We start from the raw sequence: 14,966 nt of genomic DNA on the forward strand, positions 1-14,966 counted from the left end.
GATGCCAATATCTAATCCAGGAGAGCAAAGAGCTGTGTGAAAAGGCACCTGATAAGAGCTGTTACCCTTGGCTGAGGGACATGGTGGCCAAAAGGGACCTTGCAGGGAGAAGAAATACCTGGCTTCTCTCCTCTCCGCACCTCCAGCCTGCCGCCAGGGCTCCCTGCTGGTCACACCCAAGCGTGCCTCCTCATTTTATGGGCAAGGGTGGAGAGTGGAGCTGGAGGGGCAGATGGAAGAATCCAGCAAATGACCTATGGTGAGCATGGGGGAAGCTTCTTTCACAGGCAGAGATAACAAGGGAAAGCCTCCCACTGCTGGGGAGAAAGAATTCCCAGGCTGACCAGCATTCAGCTCAACTCAGCTCATAAAACCACCTCTCTTTTGTCCAGCCCATCACGATGGATCAAAGCCCAGTTCCTCCTAGGAGCTTTGAGCTGCATCGACTCCCATCTTGGTCCCTGCCCTGCCTGTGACCTTCTCCCTCTCCTGATCCTCACCATCCTCCTGACCCTCATCACTCAGATACCTGCTAAAACCTCCCATCTTTATGACCACCCTCCCCTGCCCCCTACGCCTCCCTCTGGCCAGTCTCTTTCGTCCCCTTCAGGGAGAACTTCTTGAAAGCGACGTCTGTTTTGCTCTCTACTTCCATGGCCAACAGTAGGATCGCCCCCAGTCTGTTTCTCCGCCAGCTCTTCCCCACCCCAGGACACGGCTCCCCCACCCACCTGGCGATTCTCACCACAGCCCAGAGGTCATCTCTAGCACCCCTTCCTTTGTCACCAACAAGCAATCCATCACCACGTTCTGTTTATTCCCCCAAAGCCAAGTGCTTTTGTTCTTTCATTCCTGCCACGCGACACTAGTCCAACCCTGCCATCTCCCACTTGGACAAATTCAACAGCCTCTAGTCTCCCTCCCCGTTGCTTATTCCAAAATATTTTCCACACGGCGGCCCAAGAGATTTCCTAATGCAAATCGAACCAGGTCACTTCTTGCCTGAAATCCCTGCAACGGCTTCTCACTGTGCTTAATGGTAAAACCCAGTCACAGGGAGTCACCTCTACCTTTTACCACATTACATTACAAGTCTTTGCATGGCTGCCTTCAGATGGCCTACGAGGCCCTGCAGAATCTGACCTCCACTTAGCCGCCTGGCTCTGCCAGCTCCTCGCCTTTAGCCACATCGTCTCCTTCGGCTGCTCCACTGAGCCGAGTGTTTCCCTCTGCATGGACCCCCCTGCCTGGACTGTCTTCCTTCCAGTCCTCACCAGCCAACTCCTGCTCACCTTTCAGGGCTGGGCTTCAACGCCATTTCTTTGGAGAAGCCTTTCTGACCCCCTCAAGGCTGGGTCTTCCCGGGAAGCACCCCCCCCCCCCGAGCACTCTGCTTCACGCTCATTCAGGGGGCTCTCTGTTCAATGTCTGTCTGCCTCCCCACTAGGCTAGAGGCCCCACGAGGGCAGGTGCCTTGCCCTTGTTCCCTCTGTATTCCTGACCAGGCCTGGGCAAAGGGGAAGTGCTACAAACAGCATCTGAATGGATCCTGACTCCACTGAGAACCTGTTGTATGTCGGCCTCTGTGCTAGGTGCTGGGGACTCATAGATGAAGGCAGCCCCTGCCATGAAGACCTTACAGGTAGTTCATGGGGGAGGCAGACACTTATGAATAGACTTGTAAATATAATGTGGTAAAAGATGGAGGTGACTACCTATGTTTTCTCTTAAATCCGCACCTGAGGATGTTTTATTGATTTTATAGAGAGAGAAAGAGAGAGAGGAACCATCAATGTGAGAGAGAAACATCGATTGGTTGCCTCCCATACGTACCCAACGGGATCAAACCTGCACCTAGGTATGTGCCCTGACCGAGAATTAAACCTGCAAACTTTTGGTGTACAGGACAACACTCCAACCAACTAAGCCACCCAGCCAGGGCCTACCTATGTTTTGAACCCAAAGGAAGGGCCCTTGGCTCTGTCAAGGGGTTGTGAAGAAACCAGTATCTAGGCTCACTGAGGCCAAAAATTAACTTCTAAGACCAACCCATGTTGTAAAAGCCAAGATCCATTTCCTTGGAAATTCATAAATGATGATGCCTCCAATTCCTTGGAATTTTATAAAATTTATCAAAACACATCAGTGGCTACGGCTGGAAGCATCCAAGAACTCGGAGTGGGAGAGCTATGACAAAATACAGATCCTAACCAGGGCTCTTGGAGCAAGCGGAGGCCACAGCTCATGAATTAAGATGGGCATAGAAATGAGCAGCAACCTTGGACCCCAGTTCGATCAGACAGAAACTGTCTGATGATTGTGAGGATGATGATGATGGTGGTGATGACTGTGGTGATGATGGTGGTGATGGTGATAATTATTGTGGCGACGATGGTGGTGGTGATAAGGATATCTAATATTTATTGAGCCCTTACTCTGTGCTGAATTCCGTCCTAAACACAATGCTTCTATTAACTCATTTAATCATCTCAACAACCCAATAAAATGAAGACAAAAGATTAAGTAAAGGGCCCAATGGAGGAAGCAGGATTCAGACTAGGCAGTCTGACTCCATAGAATATCTTGCTAAGTTTCTGAAGCTCATTTAGGACAGTCCAGGGAGGTGGGGGGACGGGACACCCTATGTTGGAAAAGAACAGAGGTTGCTCCGGGAAAGAGCTGAACGTTCAGAAGCACTACGTCCTCTTGCCTCCTAGAGCACCTCTGCCTTCAAGGACACCTCAAAGCCGTCCTCCATGGCTCAGCTTGAAATGACCTCACCCTTGTCTAAAAGTCTGCAGTCTTTACTTTTTACAATGCTCCCTCACCAGGCAATGAGCCGGGCAATCAGCCTGATACCGAATTCAGCCTGCGTCTCCTTTGGAAATGACGGAAACTTTCTGATCTGCACTCTCCTCATCTGTAAAAAAAGCAATGATGTCTATCTTGCAGGGTTGAGATTTTGAGAAATAAATGAGACAAAGTATGTCAAGTTACTAGGGACGCTGAATACGGTAGGTATTATTTTCAGTATTATTTCTTACACATCATCACCTGTTAGTGTAAGTTATCTTTGGGGTTGTATCGTTTTTCTCCACTTGAAGTGAGCTCCTGGAGAACAGAAATGATTACTATAAATGATTGTGGAATAAATAAATTCTCCATTCCGCCACCCAGCCCAAATACTACTCAATGAGTGCTTGTGGATTGTTAGACTGTAGGGGAAACATTAACACAAGATCTTAGCACGCTTTAGACTCCAACTAACACCTGGTTAAGTCTCCTTCTGGCCTGATGTAAACTTACATGTCTTTCTCAGACCCTGGGGGATGTGGCCCAGAGAGCAGGGCCCACTTTCCTGAAGCACGCATACTCATGGGACACCAGGGTCAGAGCACAGAGATGGGCAAACCAGTGTTTATCACCCTTTTTTCTGCACCACCCGGTTCTGTGGTGGGTTGGGCAGGGCAGGAGATATCAAGAGAGGGCACTGGCCTGGGTGTTCAGCTGCAGCACACCCAGTGGGATCTGCAGGCCCCTGGCTTCTCTTGTTGACCTGGGTTTGACCTGCATCCTGACCCCCAGCTTTCCCTTACTCCTGGGTTCTGGACTGTACCCAGAATTGCTCCACACCTCCACCTTGGCCCTGCTCTTCCTACTTGTACAAGCCCTGGCCCCAGGTGACCACAGGGAACAAGGTATGGACTCCGGACTCACAATCAACTCAGCAGGTTACAACTAGATTTTTAAGAGCCCAGTAGAAGAGAATAGGACATAGCAGTGTTTTGCATGTTGTAAAGGTTAGCATTGTTTCACAAAGGGTTATTTCAGCTTTATGTGTATGGCATATACTGTCACATGTATTTCTGATCGGGGATTGCAAGCAAAAGGGTTTTAAAGCCAGTGCTCTAGAGCAGCGATTTTCAACCTTTTCATCTCACGGCACATAAACAAATTACTAAAATTCTGCGGCACACCAAAAATTTTTATTTTTTGCCAATCTGGCAAAAAAAAAAAAAAAAAGAAGGTACAACTTTGATTCATTCATACCAGACGGCTATTGTTGTGCTGGCTGTTGTCACTTTTTTATCTGATAGTCTAAGGGAAAAGAGGTCAGTGCCTCTGACTCAACAGTCAGGTATTGCATGTTTTAAAAACTCTTGCAAACACCTGTTGAAAATCCTACTCTAGAGCTTCCCTGTCCAATACAGTAGCACTTGGAAAGTGGCCAGTCCAGACTGAGGTGTGCTGTAAATGTAAAACACACCCTGGAGTTCAAGGAGTTAGTACGCAAAATGTCAACTATCTCATTCATAGATTTTTATATTGATTTCATGTGGAAATCAAAAGATTTCATATGTATTAGGTAAAGAAAATAGACTATTAAAATTAATTTCACCTGCCTTTTAAAATACTTTTATTGATTTTTTTAGAGAGAGGAAAGGAGAGGGAGACAGAGAGAGAAACAACAACTTGAGACTGAACACACAGCAACTGATTAGCTGCCTCCTACATGCCCCCACCAAGCTGGGCATGTGCCCTGACTGGGAGTTGACCCAGCAATCTTTTGGTGCATGGGACAATGCCCAACCAACTGAGCCACTCCAGCCAGGGCTCCCCTGCTTCTTGTTTATTTATTTATTTATTTTACATGGCTACTAGAACATTTAAAGTTATGTCTAGAAAATGTTAAGTTATGTATATGGCTTGCATAGTATTTCTATTGGACAGTGCAAGTCTTGAAAGTTGAAACTTCTTTACTAAGTGTTAGTTCAGCTGACCCTACTTATGCAACCGGAACGCATTCCTTCATTCCTTCATTGATCCGTCCATTCATTCACTCTTGATGAAATGAATATTCTTGGAGCACTACAAGCTGGGCACAGGCTCAGCACCAAGGACACAGAGATAAAAGACACAGGTCCTCCCCGCATGCAGCACTTGGTCATGGGGCCAGCGGATGCATAAACAGACAGCTGGAATGCTGTCCGAGTGCCGGGGTCCCGCAGCACAAAGGGCACCGCCTGACTCTGACCTGACATCCATCCTGGTGAAAAAGACAAGTTTCGGAGAATCACAGGAGACTGGAGTCAGACAGAACCTCAGGCATCATAAATCCAGTAAAGATTCTGAGGCCCAGAAGTCACTGTGCAAGTAGGGGCAGGGCCGGGACTGGGATTCAGACATCCCAACTTCCGTTGTCACCCTTTCACTGCCCTCACTTGGGTGTGGTCACTTGGTCCACCAGCCACAGCAAGGACTGAGGGACTGACCCCATCTGCTCTGTGACCTGACATTGAATGTGGACTTTCCCTTTTCTGCCAACCAGAGTTGACCACACCCAGTGTGGCAACAGACAGTAAATCATCCAATGGTTCTTTCAAGGACAGCATCAGAAATGCCAGACATCACATTCTCCCAGGGTTCCGCAGGCCCTCAGAAACTTTTGGCTGCTCTGGGCAGTGGAGTAATTAGGTCAAATAGCACATACCCAGGAGACATGGAATGTTTATGTCACCCAGGCCTTGTTTATTCCTCAGAATCAGTGGTCTCTGTCCTGTTGGCCTTGGGAGAGCCCAAACCATCACATCAGCAATCAATAAAATGGAACTGTAGGAATATTTGAGACCTAAGGGAAGCCTGAATTACTCACCATGACCAGAGAGGACTGCCATGAGGCCTAACAGCTGCTGAGTGGCATACTGTGACGTTAATGTCCACCCCAGACGCCAAACCAGTGCATGCCCAGGAAGTTTGCAGGGGCTGGAGAGTGCAGGTAGAGAGGTGTTCTGAATGCGAGCGCGATGGGGTGCAAAGGGGGAGGCCCAAATCTGAGTCAGAATACTGGGGTTTCTGTCTTTCTCTACCATTAACTATCTTGATGACCTCAGGCTTGTTCTCCTGAGCCTCAAATTCCCCATTGTTTGGATTAGATGGCCTGAGCTCCCCTAATCCCAGGACTGTCTGATCCCAGGACTCTCGCCAGTCCACTGGGCTATTATTTCCTCTCCGCTGTGATCTATGACCTCACCACATTCCTTTCTGTGGGGCAATGGCCCTGTCTGACAGCATGGAAACATCCTCTCCCCACAGGATAGGACACCGCACGCCTCCTCCCCAGCCCATTCTCCCTCCTCCCCAACCCCTTCCAGCCACAGCAGCCCCTGGTTCTCTGCAGCCTCCCTGCTGCTCAACACCCAGAGGGCTGATTTCCATTGCTCAGCCCACAGCTCCCCAGGAGAGGGCTGGGCACTCACTGGGCTGCAGTGTGTCGGGATGAAGAGCCTCCTTCTGAAGACCAGGGGCTTGCAAGGGTCAGTGGCCTTCACAGGCTCAGGGGGAAGGGACATTCTCTGTTGTGTTGTCATGTCAGGGTCATAACATTGCTCTCAGGGGATTGACCCGCTTGAAAGTTTCTTATATTTTGTTCTTTGCTCAAATGGAACATTTGTTCAGGACACTTAATAAAAACCAGGCCCCTTCTCCTTAGCATCTCATGACATCCGAAGGGGGGGCATCATGTTCCCAGTCTTCAGTGGCAGGGAGTTTTGTGGGGCTGTGCCAGAGTGGAAGAGTAAGAGGACACGGGACTCCTTTGTGTCCAGGGTGGTCCACAGTCTGATGAACCCTCAGCTCTCCTCCTGGAGGACCTTCCTGAGATTTCAGTTTCTCAGTGGGGCAATGGGAGCCCTGGGTTAGGGGTTGGGAGCCCCCATTAAAGTATTCCTTGACTGCTAATATGTTGTCTCATCTTGGTAACTTACTCCCTTCTTTGGGCCTCAGCTTCCAAAACTGGAAAATGGGGCCTCAGTGTTCCCTAAGGCCCTTCCAGGGAGAGGCCTGAGAGTCTCTAAGAGAAGCAGCTGCTGGGGGCAGGAGGAGAGCAAGAAGAGCTTGGGAAGCCCCAGGCCGGCCAGCCGGGCTGGGCTCCCATGCCATGTTCTCTGTGGAGAGGCTATGGGATGTCCTCCCTATTCCTTACCTTGCCCCAGCCGGGAGCCAACGATGGCCTCTTTGGCACTCCCAAAGCCCAGCTCTCTGCAGACCACGCTGGCAGACACCAGGTCCCACTTGTCATCGCAGATAGTACCCCATTCACCATTCTTGAGCACCTCCACTCGGCCCTCCCCGATGTTGGCACCACCTCTCAACCGCACCAGGGGCTGCTGAAGAGACAAACGATTCTGCTAAGTGCAGAGGCTGATGCACATTCAGCGGGCAGTCACTGCCCACCCCGTCCTTTCCCAACCACCCCCACTCCAAGCCCAGGCACCAGGCTGGAAGCAAAAACTGTACTAGGTGCGTGCGTGCATGCGTGTGTGTGTGTGTGTGGCAGGGCTCACTCACTCTGCAAGGTCGGCTCTGCTTCAAGTTCCCCTGGCAGTCTCTTGCGGCACTTTAGTCCTGGGCCACTGGGGAGCCCATTGGGACCCTCATCAACTCGTCCCCCCAACCCATGCCTGGCTCAAGGGCCTTACCACCAGCACCTCCCTCCACCCCTTTATCCAGAACCTCAAGCTTGAGAGCTATAGAAAGACACTCCTACCCCCCAAAGTCTGCAGACTCCAGACGGATCATCATTCTACCTGATTTATAACAGTGCTGTAAAACCAGGGCTCCTGCCTGGCCACCACTCTCACCCCTGACTCTATTCCAAGTCCAATCGGTCCCACTCTTCAGAAGATGCAGCCCCACAGGCATGCAGACAGGGTGGGTGGTTACAATTTAAACACCCCTAACTGCTCACTGACTGCCTGGAAGCCTTATCTCCTGTGGGGTCTACTTCATTGCTTAGGAGTAAGATCCACTCCCCACCAGCATCATGATCCCACTGGATCACATCTTCCAAGATGAGATCCAGGTCACTGGACTCCATCTGCCCACGTACCCTGGGCTGCATCAGTTTCTGTGCATCCATGAGTGTGTACCTGTGCATATGTGTTGGGGTGAGGGACTCAGAAGGCTTTGGGGCTCTGAGTTACTGCTGACTCTCATCCAATTCAACACAGGGGGAGTAAGGGGTGACTGTGCAGCTAGTCAATGTGTGTTGGATCAGACCAGTCACTGTCCTACTCTGGCCGTGTAATCCTCAGCCCCGGACTCCCTTCACCCTATCTCCAACCCCCAGCGATGGCCCAGGCAAAGCAGGCCTGGCTAGAGATGGTGTGTTTTGTTTTTTAAAAATATGTTTTTATTGATTTCATAGAGAGAAAGAGAGAGGGAAAGAGAGATAGAAACATCAATGATGAGAGAGAATCATTGATCGGCTGCCTCCTGCATGCCCCCTACTGGGGATCGAGCCTGCAACCCAGGCATGTACCCTGACTGGGAATCGAACCAGCAATCTTTTGGGGCACGGGACAACGCCCAACCAACTGAGCCACACTGGCCAGGGCTGGAGGTGGTGGTTTTTAAACATTCACCTTGAGGGCCAAGGGATCAAATGAAGCCCTGTGTCTCCATCATCCAGCCGAGGTTCCCACCCGGGCACATCTCTGTACCCCACCAACTGCGCCTCACGGCTACCATGGCAGGATGGGGTGCTGTGACAGCACCCAGTTTTACAGATCTCAGGGACTGCTCTGACCCTGGCTCTAGGGGGAGAAGAAAAAAGAGATGGGGTGGGTGCAAAATACCCTCTGGCTTCAGGACCCGATTCTAGCTTTAGAAAACAAAACAAGTACAGCTGTTGGCTCCGGCCCGTTTCCTGTAGTCTGTGACCCCTCCCATCTCCCACCCCCCTTCCCAAGCTGTCTAGCTGATGCCAGGGCCCCTTCCCATGGAACGGACTATCCACGACCCAAGCTTAATGGAGGCAGTGCCAACAGCCTCACCGCAGCCTGCAGTGGCCAGGCAGAGCCACTTGGCCCTGGAGGAAAGAGAGGAACCAAGGGAAAATATGATGTAAGGGTTCCCGGCCCTTTTGCTTTTTTAATTGGTTTGGTATGAACTTGATTCCTTTGCTTTAAACCACACAGTAAGAGGAATTTCCAAACAGTAGGACGTGGGATCTGGGTAACACGTGAGGAAAGCTCAGCGGCTCAGGCTGAGGTCACACAAAGGATGTGGCCGTCAAATCACATGGCAGGGGACCAAGTGAGGCTGTGGTGGGATAGCAGGGGGGGAACTGGCACTGTCCAGTGCGCCTGTGCCGCCAGGCTGCACACCTGTGTGGCCAGGTTTGTGCACTTCGGAGGCCCCCGTGGGGACTGAGGGGGCAGTGCTGGCTGCCCACCAGAAGTGCCAGGAAGGCACTCCAAATAGTTCCCACACCCTCTGGCTGATGCGGGGCTGCAGCCTTCGCTTCACCCCTTTCCTTGCAGGTCTCTTCTTTTGTCCAAATACACCATCCCCAGTCTGGGAGGGACCTTGGTGTGGTTTATCTGTCTCCTGTTCTGGTTCCCCTTTCCCGGTGGGTGAGCCGGTTGTTGATGTTAGTGGGGAGGGGCGATTGGAGAGGGCAGAGGGGAAAGACAGGAGGGCAGTCAAGGAGAGGGGAAAGGAGACAGAATAGAATGATGCTGCCTCGGCCAATAAAACCTGCCAGGTTTGGGGAGGGTCTGCTACTCCGGCCCCACCGCCTGGACACGCCATCTGCCCCTATCACGACCTTTCCCCCTCCTCCTACCCCTGCTGTGATCAGAGCGGACTTGGAACTCACCGCTGCCCAGCTGCCTAATTTCAAAGTTCCAAGGTTTTATCTGGCACAGGGAATCGTTCCCTAATACATGCTCAACGCTCTGGCCTACTCCTCCCTCTCCTCTTCCTTGTGCTATTTCCCACCCACTATTCCCAACCACCGGCCACGTTAGCAGTTTCCAGAACATGCAAATCCCAGGGACACTTTGGTGAACAGAGGAAAACAGAAGAGCAGGAAAAAGGAAAGTTTCTCCCTGATTCTCGAGGGAAGACAGAACAGTGCACGATCTCTTTCTCAGGAAGTGTCAAGCCCACTCTGGTTGGGGTAGTTCACTTGTCCTAGGAAATCAGTCTGTTGAAACGGGGGTGTTCATTTCTGTGAGCAGACGTGCAGGGACATCTCCTGAACACACTCACACACACACATGCACACACGCACAGGTGCTAGTGCACAAACATATTTGACTAATGGGTACAGGTAACATGGTAATGGCAGGTTTTCGTTTTCTATCTTTGTGAGAGTTTTTAAAAATTTTTCTCTGTTCTGTTGCAGAATAAACCAAAATATGCTTTGTGGCTGAGCTTAGGTGCTTTTGAGGGTTGTATTGCATTTCCAAAGGCTCTAGAGCATTTTCTCCTCTGGAAATTTGTGCAGAAGCACCAGTGTCGATGAGTCACTCTCCTCTCCTGGGCACTTGTCCCACACAGAGGGGACTTGGGTCTTATAGTGGAGCAGCGGTGGTGGAAGGGGGTGCTAACGATTTGGGGCAGGGGCTCGGTTGCTTGCCACACCCTGCAGGTGGTATCTGCTGATGAGGCTGGTCCTGCCCTCTAGAAAAGTGGTCTGAGTTGGGGCTGGCTCTCCTCACTCTCTCCTGGGGGTCCCTGTCTGTTCCCTTAACCGCCACCACCCACCCCACCCCACCCCAAGTGCCCAGTGGCCAGACTCCTGCCCCGTCCTCACCTCTGGCTTGTAGGCTTTCCGGAATCTCGAAGGTCCATCAGGGCTGAAGACCTGGCCAGGCACGCAACTCACCACAGCCGGCAGCCCATTCTCACAGGTGACATTCTTCACGGGGTCCCGCGTCACCTGCGTGCCCAGCTTGCAGCTGGAAATGTGGGCCTCTGTGCCCGTGCAGTCCATGGAGAACCGCCAATAGCGCTGCTTCTTCCGGGCGGCAAACATTCTGCAGAGGGCAGGAGGGGCAGGTGACCAGGGTGTCATGGCACCCCCCCCTCATTCCTTCTACCACTGGGCATTGGGCACCTGCCCTGGGCCAGCCACTGGGTTGCTCCTGGGGACCTGCTGGGAGAACCAGACGACATGGTCTCTGCTCTTGGAGCTCAGGTGGCTTCCCAGACAGGGATCTGCACAGCGTGTCTGCAAGCACTCCCTGAGCGCCTGTCATGCCAGGCTCTGCGCTGGGGAGCAGGACCGGGAGAGGGGCACGGCCTCCTGTCCCCCCCAGGCAGCTTACATGCTTGGAGACAAGGGACTAGCTCAGTGTAGTGAGATAATACTAAAGCCTATAGACACAAAATGCAAAAAGGGATATAACAGAGACGAGACCCTGTTAGGGTACATACCTAGGTTATGGGTTCAATCCCCGGTCAGGGCGTGTAAGGGAGACAACTGATCGATGTTTCTCTCTCTCTCTCAAAGTCAATCAATAAATAAAACTGTATTGCTGAGATAATTTTAACATTTTGCTGTTGTCTTCTGCCTTTATTTCCCTTTGTCTATGAACAGTATAGCTTGATTGTTAAACTCTCTCCTGATGATATACAAGATCCCCAACAATGTGAATCCAGTGAGAACAGTCTAAAATGACCCCATCTGCTGAGTTAAAGTATACTTTGCTTGGTAAAAAAAATTATAATGGTGATGAAACTCAGCCATGGGCCTTGTCAAATCTTTACCCAGGAGCAGTGAGGCTGTTTGTCTCCGTACCACGAACTAAGGAGGCTCTTACCTGTCCTTTTTCTGGAAGGCAGAATATGGATTAAGGTGAGTCAAAGTTTTTTTAAAACAATAACCAATCAATGAGTAAGGAACTGGTTAACAGAAAGGGTACTGTGCCTCAGTTTCCCCATCTACAAGTTAGAAGTAGCATTAGGATCCACTCAATAAGATCACCAGGAAAGTTAAACAAGTTAATACTTGTGAAGCACTGAGCACCATGTCCAACACATAGGAAGGGCTACATACAAGTTTGTAAGATAAATTAAAAAAAACAGAGAAGGGTGGGATCCCTGTGGTTGCAGTGACAAGGGACAACTTCACGGAAGAGCAGGGTTTGAACTGGGCCTTGAATGATGGTGTTTGTGACAGCAGAGGGCAGAGAGAACACCCGTCCTTTCATGCTGTCCTAGCTCTTTGGGGTCTGTGTGCTTGTCCCGGCTTGCCAGAACCCAGAGAGACGACAGAGAGAGCCAGACAGCATTGTTGCTGGCGGCTCAGTGGAGGAGCTCCAGGGCGGCCTGGCCCCTGGAGGGAACAGAAGCAAGGTCCTGTCCCTGCTGGTCCAGCAGACCTGGGAGTTTCTGCTTTGCCTCAAAATGAGTGGGATGTGAACACAGAGGGAGGAAGAACCCTACAGATACCACCAATATCTTTTCTTAACCAAAAATTGAGGCCTGTAACAATTCTAGTATACTTGCAGACACCCTGACACGGAATCTTTGAGAAAAGGACTGTCCTGGAAAATTCTGGGTGTGTGCTCAGCAGAGCTGCAGCCCAGAGTGAAGAACTACCCACGAGGGCTATTGACAATTCCCAGAAGCACTGCCCCTTCCCACTTCCTGCAGGCCCCTGCGCTGGGAGCCGAGGCTCCAGTGTGTTCCCCACGACACCCCCACATCAGGAAAGGGAACACGCTCCCGGTATTAGCTGTACAAGGATTGGTCAGCTCGCACAGGCTTGGAGAATCCTCTTGCTCTCAGCTTTCAGAGAACACCAACTCTGCCAGGAACAGATGTGCTGAATGCTGCGCCTCCCAGGCAGCCCCGCCTCCCACTTACATCAGCTCACAGTAATGCTCCCTGACTCTCCACAGGCTCCCATCACACAGCGCCCACCCCTCCCCCATGATTCATGCCAGACAGGCCCCAGGGGGTGCAGATGAGCCCTGGGGAGAATGGGTGGGCAGCCCACTCCAGGCCTAGTGATTGGAGAGGGACCGGGGTTAGGGGACAGCCATTGGTATGGATGGGAAGCCTGCGTGAGAAATAAGTGTCCATGTCTATGGCTGGGTAGCAAGAACACGGGGCTGGGCTGATTCAATTAAAAATAAAAAAAGTCCTGCTGGCTCTCTTCCAGCCAAGGGGAACCCTGCTTTTGTAGGAATTCTGCCAGCTGCTGAGCATGTCTGTTCCAATTACATACTTTGGAAGTAGGTGTGAAGGAAAAGGGGCCACATACTAAACCTGACACGCTCAGGGGAGGCCTGCATGGCAGCCTTACAAACTCAGAGACCTAAAGTAACCACACAGAATGATCTGAAATGAAAACTTTCCAGCTAAAAGCAGGTCATGGCAGGTAGTCATTTCCTAAACCGGTATCTTCCCTGATAAAGGTCAATCTTTACTTTAACTGAGCCTGTCTAGTGCCTTTTTGCATCTACCTTAATATACCTTTGGAATGTCAGGGTAACTTCCCTTTTTCCCCCCCAGACCCCCCCCCCCCAGGCCACAACCACTGCACAAAGCAGAGAACACAAATCCCCTGACTGTTATTGTTATCAGGTTAATTGTTGACTGTTAACTATCCTGTACTCACCTTGTGAAAGAAGTATCTGTTCCTTATACTTTTTATCAAATTCCAAAGATTCCCTCCTCCTTGGCTTTCTCCCACCTTCCTTAACGTATGAGTTGCATGTAACCCTCTTATGCCCCTTCCTCTTATTGTAATGTATAAAGTAAGGTGCAAAACTCCATTCTCCGGAGCATTTTCTCAGTCCATTGAGATTTTGCTTCCTGGCAATTATCAGTTTGGCTTAAATAAGCTCGTAAAAATCTTACCCATTTGGACGTTTCTTACGTTGACACAGGGATATTACACAGGATGGGGGTACAGGACCCACTTTGAGACAGACTTGAGCTGAAACTCAACTGATCACCTGACATCCATAACTCCCTACTCTGACTGGTGGTGTGATAGGCAGTTAGGCAGACCCGAGTAGAGCAAGGACAATGGGCCAGGTACAGAAGGTCACCAGCTGGGAAGCCCCAGGTGCCTAGCAAAGGACAATTGTAGGGTGGGACCTCGCCTCCAGGGTGACCTTTCCTCCCCTAGCACATCATTGGTCATTTGGTTTGGACCCCCTGACCTTTCCTCCCTAGAGGTAACATCTAGGACTCAGTTATATTTCAGCTCCAGGCTCAGAAAAGCAACAAAACCAGACCAGCGACCCCATGGCTGACTTCAAGACCAGCAGCATTGGGTAATGACCCTGGAGCCAACCAATCAATCAGTGGAGACCTAGACCCTGAAAGGACACACCTGGAAAATGGATGAATATTCAATTAAGGTCTTCTCCTGGGACTTGCCCTAAAATCTCCACCCTTAAAACCCTTAGGACTGAGGACCCAGTGCACTCTCCCTCCTGAGAATGTGCTCCAGCCTTTCCTTTTCCCTTCCTACCCCCAAGCCCTCAACCCCGAGTTACCATTACCTTTCTCACTTCAAGCTCCAATGCCCTTCTTTACCTCTATAACTTGTTTCCTAAGCCAACCTCTTCTATGTATTACTTTTTCCACCTCTGTGATTTTTCCAAATAAATGTTCTCTTATAGCTTGAGTCTTGGCTCTGAATTCTCTCCTAGCCAGAACTCAAGTACTGAGGTTGCTGAACCCAGGTCTGGTCTGACCCCACGGTTCTAACACACACCGCCACCTACAACAGTGGGACACAGTGACATTTAGGTCTCCGTGTCGTTTCAGTTCAGAGCCAGTACCCGGAAGTGCCCCAAAGTTCTGATTATTTCCTCTCTCCCAATGGACAGTTTATCCTGATAAAAGATCCTAGATCCCTTTGAGGAAGGCTGGGAGAAAGATTAACAGTATAAAATTTGAGCGGTGTACCAGGGTCCTTCCTCAAAGGGACCCAGCCTCCCCTTCATTCAATGGGCTCTGGGTCTGTAAATTGGCTTAAGTCTGGGAATTGATTGAGGGCTGTGACTCTCTGTTTTTATGATTCAGGTTAGACTTCCGTTCACATGACCCAGAACTTTTCTGCTTATACAGAACAAGTAAGTACTTAGTAGGCTTTCTATCTATAGTCATTCGCCACATAGGACTTTTGGCCAATGATGAACCGCATATGACGG

The 14,966-nt window shown here is 50.5% G+C and overlaps 1 protein-coding gene across 2 annotated transcripts in view; it reads right to left on the bottom strand.

The window, feature by feature from the left end:
- Positions 1-14,966, bottom strand: part of LOXL2 (lysyl oxidase like 2) — an 86,537-nt gene that overhangs the window by 19,591 nt on the left and 51,980 nt on the right. The window contains exons 5-6 of one of the 2 annotated variants that reach the window (XM_081137009.1): positions 10,604-10,826; positions 6,983-7,166 (exon numbers count right to left, since the gene is read on the bottom strand). In XM_081137009.1, the coding sequence (XP_080993135.1) occupies positions 6,983-7,166; positions 10,604-10,826 (407 nt within the window). The remainder of the gene's footprint in view (positions 1-6,982; positions 7,167-10,603; positions 10,827-14,966) is intronic. The other variant, XM_081137008.1, reaches the window with a different exon arrangement.

This window comes from Miniopterus schreibersii, assembly GCF_964146895.1.
Source record: "Miniopterus schreibersii genome assembly, chromosome: 4".
In the NCBI taxonomy this organism is placed as follows: Eukaryota; Metazoa; Chordata; class Mammalia; order Chiroptera; family Miniopteridae; genus Miniopterus; species Miniopterus schreibersii.